General features: G+C 41.6%; 1 protein-coding gene across 1 annotated transcript; it reads left to right on the plus strand.

The window, feature by feature from the left end:
- The first annotated feature begins 1,128 nt into the window (after nt 1-1,128).
- On the plus strand, nt 1,129-7,884 carry lrit3a (info leucine-rich repeat, immunoglobulin-like and transmembrane domains 3a). Its single transcript, XM_069701683.1, has 4 exons — nt 1,129-1,324; nt 2,572-3,038; nt 6,280-6,585; nt 6,780-7,884. Exons 1-4 carry the CDS (start codon nt 1,209-1,211, stop codon nt 7,811-7,813), a joined length of 1,923 nt encoding a protein of 640 aa, XP_069557784.1. The 5' UTR covers nt 1,129-1,208; the 3' UTR covers nt 7,814-7,884.
- The last annotated feature ends 2,159 nt before the right edge of the window (nt 7,885-10,043 follow it).

Here is a 10,043-nt window from a genome sequence, read left to right on the forward strand (position 1 = left end):
GGTCTACATACATTTAATACCATAATTGCATGTAATTTTAGAATTTCTTGAACACTGATGTATTAATGCAGTTGTCTTTTTAATTTGAACAACTTCTTAATCGAATTTTTTTACTCGAACAAACATATTGTATGTTCTGGCCTTTGTATTGTTTGTAATTGTAAAGTGGAGTGGGACCATGTTATGTTGCGTGGGGATTTTGCACTGTAAATAAATTGATTGATCGACATCAAGATGGATTGAGTAAGGTTGAACCGCTTTTACTTTGCATGTACATTTAAGCTTTACCCGTGGACAACTTTTGCTGCAATTGGCAATAGGTATATTAACAAATAACAAGAAAATCCTCATGTATTACGACAGCATACATTGAAATTGAAGTCGGTCTTTTAAACAAAAACAAAAAACAAAACAAAAAAGTCCAGTAGCAAATACTGTGCAGAATATATGAAAGATTTTACGCTTCTGTGGGCCTGTCATCGGCAGGCAGGTTTAGTTTGGCCCCCTACCCGAAGCCACTGATCCACCGAGTCAGGTAATAAATCATTTCCAAGATTATATTTTGCACCCTGGTGCCAGACAGAGCTCCCTCACACATCTTGAATATGGCCTTCAGCTCAATAATACATTTACATTTCAGGAATTTCTTGGGACTCACAGGGGCTTGCATCAGAATTAGAGAGGGGAAAAAAAAAGAAAAAAAAATCTGTAGTTGTCCTATTTTGGAAACAGGCTGGATCTAATTGGACAAACTACATCTCCTGGTATATAACTAAAGAGGCCAGGTTGTCCTGGCTATATAAAGTGTGCACTTAAAAAAAAATAAAAAAAATGTGCGAACTGATTGGATTAACGAAGGTGTGGCCTGCTCACGTGAGGGGGAAACCTCTCCAGGACTAGCTAATTGGCGAAAAGACTGGTCACGTCCCGCTGGCGAACTTGCGTGTCAGACCCATGAAATCTCTTCACTAATCCCGCCCTCCCCCACCCGCCCACCCCTCCCCCACACGGTCAATCTGACAGATCACCTGTTCTGTAATTAGGTCTTCAGCCTGTGTACCGTTGCCTCTTATGGACTTTGAAAGCTCTTTTCTCTCCTTTTCTTGGACATTTTTGGAAGAATAATTCTTCGGGCTCTCAATGAATCCGGATGTCTTTTCTCCCGATATCTCCTCCATGTGAGCGTCTCGGCTGCATTCGGTGACATCATGCGTCGACTGCTCTGTGTGCATGTACTCCTGTGCTGCCTCAGTGCGGCTCATCCCTTCTGTCCGTCGCAGTGTACCTGTGTCGTGCATGGACGTACCGAAGGAACCGCGGCCAGGTAAATTTGGCTTTAAATAGTCTGCGCACAAACCGCACTTGGTACACGTTGTGAAACTTTGAAAGCGAATGACAGTTTCAGGACATATATTAAGACTCTCGTACGAGTTTTGTCGAACGAGGTCATCTTCTCTGCAGTGTCGCTACGGACACGACCCCACCACACGTTGACCGCAAAGAACTCATAAACTGTGATTGCGAAACAGCTTTTAAAAACAACAACAAAAAAGTTCTTCAGACTGACATCAGAGACAAACGTTGACCCATTTAACTGAGCACGGGACCGCCTGGTGAGTGATCTCTGTTCAAGAATATGGACTGAGCAAATTCTATTTAAATCTTAAGTTAGGACAATTTACATATATCTCCATTGGTGTGTATTAAAAAAAAAAAAAAGTGAGAGTGACCTAATTTGGATGATTACTACAACGCAGAGCCACGAGTACCATTAGTTAAAAAAATAAAATAAAGAAGAAGCAACAGTAATACCATGGAAATCAAAATAATCAGCTTTCATTTGGCTATTGGACCACTGTGCCATTTTTACATAGTGTACTGACCCGTATTGACATAATGTATGTCCCGTGGCATGGTACCAATCCATTTATATCCGAGATAGAGCTAATTCATCCTCCATAATTAGTCTTTCTAGCGCTGACCCCTGGTCTACAAAGCATCTAAAGACAACATAGGGATGTCTGATGGTGATAGTACATTGTCAAACGGGGGAGGAAATCAAAGTACAGCAGTAGTGACACTACTAAAGTTGACATTAAATAGGTAATCAGATCTGGTACAAGATGTTGGCACTCCAACAGACAAGACTAAAAAGCTAAAAAAAAAAAAATAGCATAGATATTTTAATGCTAGTCGTTAAATAAATCTTTAGAATATACATTCATGACTGTAATTGAGGTCAGTTATTCCATCTCCTGCAGTCCACATGATCACTTGCTATTTATAATGACTGTGATTAGCTCTGACCTTGCTACCCAGGAAGTGTCCTCTAGGTGTACTACAGTACTAGAGACTGTCTGAATGAACGTACGGCTGTATGGATGGCTGAACCAATGAATGGACAGATATGCTGTACATGTTACACCTCAGCAATAATTTCTTAAACTCATGGAAACATCTGCTTCATCGATGGAGAATGGGTTCAAGTTTTAGAGTTATGATTTGTAAAACAGTTCTGTTAGCTGGCAACGGTATATTTTCACAATAACTTATTTTGCCTTTGACTTTCAGGTCTGTACTCTGCAACGACCCCGACATGTCTGACATCCCTGTCAACGTCCCGGTGGATACGGTTAAACTGCGGATTGAGAGAACTGCAATTCGGCGACTCCCGACAGAATCGTTTTACTACTTGGTGGAGCTACGGTACCTCTGGCTTACTTACAATTCCATAACCTCCGTGGACACCGGAAGTTTTTACAACCTAAAAGTGCTCCACGAGCTGAGGCTGGATGGAAATATGATCTCCATGTTCCCTTGGGAGTCTCTCAAAGAGATGCCCAAGCTGAGGACACTGGATCTTCACAACAACAGGCTCACGAACGTTCCCACCGAGGCGATACCTTACCTCTTCAACATTACCTACTTGGATCTATCCAGCAACAAATTTGCGACCCTGCCGTCTGACCTCATGGATATCTGGCCACCCTTTAATAGAGCACCCGTGTCTACTAATGCCTCCCAGAAATTTGTGTTAGGTAAGGAAAAATAATGCTTTCCGTCTGGCTTGGTTTTACAGGATGTTTGCACCGGGGCAGGAACGTTGGGGTTTATTTGTAATTACCTTCGGAACGTAATACTACCTCCTTGTAATCTAGCCAGACTTGCTCGGACAGACCAGCAGTAACAGCCAGGACACAGATTATCTTATTCTAAGTAGTGTCAGAGTGAACACCTAATGTACTTTATTGATTTATTCTACAGATTAACCTTAGAATAATCAACACAATACCCCCTTGGTGGTTTAGACCAGCGCCAAGTTCAATAGAAGTTAAATTTGCATTTTGAAACACTCCAACAATCATAGTTCTCTCTAGCAGGAGACAATTACCATGACAACATTCCACATTTTACTCATTAACCTTTTAAAAACCATTGTTATTACAATATCCACAGTATGACTGAGTAAAATGTGCTTATATGGCTTGAGGCTGCAAGATATATAGGAAATATTTCTGCCTCTGAGGAATAGGACTTGCTCTTTAGTTATGAAGCAATGATTTGAGCGTACACAAACAAAAATATATGAGCTAAGGCTTAGTGCATAGTTTACAGTATTGGTCAGCTTATCAGTCAATAATTGCTGAAATTTATTGGGTTAATTAGGGCCAAAATTGCAGTGCATTTACATTTTTAATTCATTAAGTTAACTTCATGTGCCTCCTGTGATGGTTGAAAGGAGCAGATTTCTTTCCTTTTTGTCATTAAATGTAAACAATACAATGAAAATCTGCTGTCAAAAAAAAAAAAAAAAATCCAAAGAAGTATGTGTTTAAAGGTTTCATCCAAAACAAATGTTGCAGGGCTTCTGTATTTTAGTTGAATTGACTTTTTGGTTTTAATCTCGCGAAGGGATTGGAGGCGTTTGAAAATGGAGCAGTGTTCCCTACATTTGTGCATCTAAAGAAGAAAGGCAGGAAAAATGCCAAGGGATTTTTTTTTTGAGTTTTTGTTTCAAAGCTGATAGTAGATGGGTTTGAAAACGGGTAGTGCCAAGGGCAAAAAAATAAAACAAAAACGCACAGAATCATTAACTCCTGTTTCTTATAGTTCTAAGTATGATATTTAATATGAAAGCGGTATAAAGTTGTCAAAGTGGGAATGAAGCCAGAACACTTGCTGTTTCTCTGCCATTAGGAGAACTTCTGTTTTTTTGTTTACAACTTGTGATTTGTCTGGTTCGGAGTCTGGGCTCCCGATTAATTCCACCCCATTGCTGTATTCTCAGAGGCCGTGGTTCAAACTGTGGTTTCGTTGAAACCCTGCGTCCTGTACAAAACACCTTTTTGCGTCACAGGTTTAACTTGGACCTGCCGCACAGTTTAACTTCACAATAATTACGCTATTCAGATTCTTTATGTCGATTTCAAAATTGATTTTCAAAACAAATCACCTGCATGCGCTCCAATACAAACTACAGTCGCGGATAGACGTCGGAGACACGTTCTTTGCATATGTGCACTGGAAATATGACTTCCTTTCAGAATGAAGCTCGCTCGAAGTATGGGCTGATGTCCGCGGACGGGTCAGCGCCGACTCTTGCATACATGGGCGAATGACGAAACTGACATCACGCAGAAATGGAAACCAACGAACTGGTGTGTCCGCTATGAACGGTGCAATCACAAGTATAGGTGTTACTTCATCCTCAATTAACAAAATGAATGATTAACTATAACAGTTCATGTGATTTATTGGTGGATCTAATGGAACATCGGTAGTGTATTCATCGTACAACATCATACTCTATGTAATGAACCACAAATATTGACCAACTGTACAACAATGAGGAAATATTAGCAACGTTGGAAATATGGTAGAGCATGAGGTAGTGCACGGCACAGCAACACAGATTAAATGAGGATCACCATAATTCAATTGCACCAGTGCGTTGCTGGTTAGTCATCGGACACACCTACTCCCCCTGCCCTACTTTACCGTGAAACCTGGTTTAGCAACAGTTTAGCCAAAACTGTGCATTCGCAGTAGTTTTAAAGGCCCGCGAGTTCTAGTTTAGTCGGACGTGTTGTACACTGCAATTAGGTCAGATGCCAGTCAAATGCCATGTGACAGAACAACAGTGACATAATGGATATAATTTTAGTCAACGGGCGTCAATATTTCTTGTTAAATTTAGCTTAATCAGTAAGTAAGTCCATTGTCACTGTATCTGTGTAGCATGGACAGTCGGAGGGATATTATTAATAGGCTGTATGAGGGAAAACTATTTTCTCCGTGCCAAAAAAAGCTGTCCGTTTGCTCTGATGAATCTGAAAGAGAAACAGGATTAGGTGCTCGGAAAAAAAAAAAAAAAAAACAGGCGCAAAGGGATCGACAGTTCCTTCAGCGCATCCCAAAAGCCGTCGAGAAGTCAGTTCAATTTCAAATTCACGGCTAACGTGACAAAAATAATGAATGAATTTAGAAAAATAGAGAAACAAACGTGAAAATAAGTTTTGCACTCATCAAAAATGTCAACAATTTGCAACAAACCGCACAAATACGCCCTCGTGTTTTAAACTCGACACATATTTTACAACGTTTTTACACCGTAACTGGCCTATTGATGTTGATGCTCGAAGCAACACCAATGGAAAGAGTATGTTACACAAAGTGGAGTAAGCTCGAGGCAGCTTAGGCACCTGCATTGTTAAGACAAACTAATCTGGTTAATGGGCTTTAGTATGCACTGGGACATGTGCTCACCCATTGTGTGCACCAGGTGTTCACGGCAAGTTGTAAAGGATCTCCATTACTCCCTTGTGATGGTTTCCCCTCAATAGCCATTGAAAACCATTATTATGACTAAAATGATGTGAAATTTCAAAACAAAAGCTCAATGGCTGTAATGCCTGTACCACGCAATGAAACGCTAGCCATTGTTTGAGGTGGAAATTAATTTAGAATACATCAGTAGATGTGAAAGGGTTTTTGTTGCTTTGGATTTTTGTATGTCTAGTTTGCTGGTTTTCTTTGCTTCCCTTAAGAAACATATTCAGTCTGAATCTTTTTCTCCAATATGATTTTATAGGCTCATAATCATTCAATCATTGCACTTTTTTTTTTTTCTTTACGGCTAAAATTCCATCTCAGTAACCTCTATTACTACACCTGTTTAACAAAAATGTCTGATAGTAATACAGCTTTTAAGTATGTCTTGTTTGGCAATGCAAAATAGCTATCAATAATTTGAATTCATTTCATCTTTTTTGTCTTCAGGCCTTCAAGACAATCCCTGGTTCTGCGACTGTAAGATCTCCAAGCTGATTGAGATTTCCAAAATGACCAACACACCAGTGGTCTTGATGGATTTATTCTTGATCTGCGCTGGGCCAGAGAACCTGGCGGGTGTCCCTTTTCAGCGTGCTGAACTTGACAACTGTGTAAAACCGTCGGTGATGACATCAGCAACCATGATCACGTCTCCTTTGGGCAGTAATGTTATCCTGCGATGTGACGCCACGGGGTTTCCGACGCCAAGTATGTACTGGGCAAAGTCTGATGGTTCGCAAGTCAACAACACAGGTATAATATGAAGGCTTTATAAAGACGTACCATTTTAGAAAGCAAAATCGATGCCGTTTTAAAGTTTACTACGATTTATACTTTTAGTAACCTTCATACTGTTTGAAGATTTCCATTGCTTGATGATACATTAAGGTGTAGTACTCGTGCTACATAATCCATATTGACTTTTGTGTTCTTGTTTTACTCTACAGTCCAAGAGTCACCGGGGGATGGCACTAGGTGGTCCATCATGAGTCTGCATGGAATAGTGTACAAAGATGCTGGGGACTACAGGTGCAAAGCCAAGAATGTTGCTGGCGACGCAGAAGCCATCATCTCTCTCTCCATTGCCGGTACCGTGAGCACCACCGTCCCTCCACTAAGGACGTCCGTCGGAACTGAACCAACCATCCGAGGGACAACATTAGTTCCGCAAACGGACATTCCCAACTCGCCCTCCACCGCCCCGACAGTCCCCCCGAGGATATCAACAACTCTTCCTGCTGTCCCCAGGAAGCCAAAAACAACCCCGAGCAATGGTTTACAGAAAGGCTCATTTAAGCAAACAAAAAGCCAGCCGGGAGGTAACGGCAGAAAGCTCGCAGCAGACGAAAAGAGCAAGAAAATGGACGCGTCGCAGTCTGTGAAACACCTAAAGATTGTGGAGGAAACAATTGACAGTGCAGTGTTGCTCTGGGCCGCAGATGGGGTACCAAACGATGCCCCACTCACAGTCGTGTATTCGCCCTACGGAGAGGATGACACAAAAAGGACATTGGAGACTAATGCCGGCAGTGGAAAAGTGCTCTTGGATGGACTGTCGTCTGGGATGAGATACTCCGTTTGCCTCGTAGCGAAAGGCGGTGCCGCCGGAAAAGATCCTTGCATCGACTTCTACACGCTGGACAACGTAGAGGACGGTGGGCAGAACCAGCTTTTCATGATCGTAAGCGGTATCGCCTGCGCCTTGGTGTTGCCTCTTATTGCCGTGCTGCTCTATAAGATTCTTGCTCTGTCCTGCAAGGCACAAAGCCCTGCTTCGGATGAAGAGGAGCTTGAAAAAGATAGCTACGTCAAGTTTGAGACCGTTTCAATGAAACGGAGAGCTTTAAACACTTGCCCGACGGAGCTTTGGGCAAGGAGAGCGACTCACGATTCGGAGCGAATGCTCCTGTGCTCCAGGTCAAGCATCGACTCCCAGATGACGTACAAGAGTGACAGTTCCCGTTGTGAATATCTGTGCTGATGCAAGAACCCACGGCCGATGCCCCAACACCATGCTAGTACCATAGTATATGAAATACTCTATATGCCTTTCATGACACTGATAGAAAGTGATGAACTATGAAATCATCTATAAATCTTAATAAATGTATATTCTTTTTTTTTTTTATGGGATCCGTGGGCTGTCAAGATTTACAGTGCTGTGCTGAACGGTGTAAACCCACCGACTTGGCACTTTCCATCAACTTTCCATTTACAAAGATTTATATAATGGTTTAGCAAAGTGTAGTTGACATGAAAACCTTCCCTGATTCATATTCTTATTGATGTCCTTACGTTTTGGAGCCTTATATTTGATAAAGGAACATAAATGGTTGTCAGTGCAGCACCGTTGTGGGACTTACTCATAAATGGTACCATACAAAGAGCCTGTCAGTTAAGTGTGTATGGTGTTTGACGTTATCCTCATTGCCAAAGTTGCAAAGTGTCAGATCTGAATATATTGTGGTGGTATCAGACAAGACGTATAATACTCCCCATCACAAGAGCATCGTCATTTTTGCTTTAAGCATCAAGCCGATCATTGCCTTACTGGAAGAGAAAGTACTGTTGGTGTGTTTGATAGAACTCAGTAAGTGTCCCATCTGATCAATATTGCCACTTTATATATGATGTATATAATTGTCTATAAATGGAGTTGTACACTTGTTTTTAATAAATTGAATAACTGTTGAATTATACGCGTTACGTACCCCAATATTGTTATTCGAGCAAATGCATCATCCCCACGTAAAAATGATCTCCCACATTCAGTTTTCCGAAAACCTTACAAAATGTATTTATGTTTGTTTTAAATGGGCCTTTTTGTGTGTGTGTGTGATATTAAATAGAAAGTCACATAAACTCACATACATATACTGCCTCTCTAACTATTTACCGGCAATCTTCTAATAACACCAAATATATAAATTTGGCATTTGTATGACACATTTCAGTACACATTTGGATGCCAAAAGCACAACTAGAAACTTACACCTCCCTCTTTAGCACCAAACAACTTATACATGGACACTTTTATATTATAAGTAGGTGTAATTTTAGTTTCTCTCAATCAACAACAGATGATGTGCTCTTTCTGGGCTTCAACATGTGAAACTAAACCCTAGTTTTAAAATGCACACTGTGCTCTGTGCACTTTTTAGATTTACGTATTGTACTCTCTCTCTGTCCACACATGCGATGCAGGTGCTTGGACGTTGCATGCTGACACGAAGACCCGTACGTGTACAACCTGCGCTACAAATCAAAATACGGAGGTTCTTCCTGCTATTGGATGATGAATGCCATCCGTGAACGTAAGTGAGTGTAAAAATGAACACAGATGTATCACATGTGCTCGCTCGGTTATCGACAAGAGCGGCGCTGATCCGGAAAAATCAATGGGTCACAGTTGTCACGCTCCCTGAACATCTGGGCAGGTACCGCAGTAAATCTAGATAAGATGATGATGGGTGGACCTGGAAAACTGTTTCCATGGATACCTCTGCGCCACCAGCTACAAGAAGCTGTGCACAGCACTGAGTAACCCCTAAAGCCAGCTGCGGCGTTATCATGGCAACAGCCGGGCTGTTTTAACAAACAAACTGGACGTACCGGCTCGGGTGTTAATGAAAGATAAAGTGTGAATGGACACTCGGATATATTGACAGCTGGGTAGGATAGATAAGCTCTTAGAGGCAAGAGGAGGATGCAGCGTGGAAAACAGACAATACAATACAGAGATCTATCAAAAGATTGATGTAGAAATACACCGTGGACAACATCAGTTCTGCTACAGCTGCCACTGCAAAATCCAGACAAGGCAACTGGAAGCCTCACTTCCCCACAGGCTTTAAAAGTTGCGTCACAAATCTCCTGGCAACCGTGACCGGCGCCCATTACAGCGGTCCAGTGGAAAATTGGCCACATGTAAGTAGTGGCAGAATACAGAACAACAAGGCCAGATAAAGAGAACGCCTCACAACTGCTCGTTAACGTCGAGCCGCTTCACAACACATGAAATGAAGTGTCGTGTAATTGGGCGGCTTTGTCTCCAAATTGAGGTTAATGGGAATCCGTAGCCCTTCGTCCTTTACATCCTTGGGGTCAGTACAGTCAATCTGAAGCGATCTATTAACTTCACACTCACCCAAATTTAAACAACTTTTATGGAACATCTAATGTATTTGTAAGTTGTTGGGGTTTTTTTGTTT

Source organism: Brachyistius frenatus, unplaced genomic scaffold (genome assembly GCF_029030835.1).
Source record: "Brachyistius frenatus isolate BFR_SWC_R1_liver_20210118 unplaced genomic scaffold, ASM2903083v1 Contig_38, whole genome shotgun sequence".
NCBI lineage: Eukaryota > Metazoa > Chordata > Actinopteri > Embiotocidae > Brachyistius > Brachyistius frenatus.

What these genes read in the sequence shown, in the direction of transcription:
- lrit3a (XM_069701683.1), top strand. Translation starts at nt 1,209, where the DNA reads ATGCGTCGACTGCTCTGTGTGCATGTACTCCTGTGCTGCCTCAGTGCG. An exon ending in ACCGAAGGAACCGCGGCCAG is followed by an intron (nt 1,325 to 2,571) that starts GTAAATTTGGCT and finishes TTTGACTTTCAG; the next exon opens with GTCTGTACTCTGCAACGACC. An exon ending in CTCCCAGAAATTTGTGTTAG is followed by an intron (nt 3,039 to 6,279) that starts GTAAGGAAAAAT and finishes TTTTGTCTTCAG; the next exon opens with GCCTTCAAGACAATCCCTGG.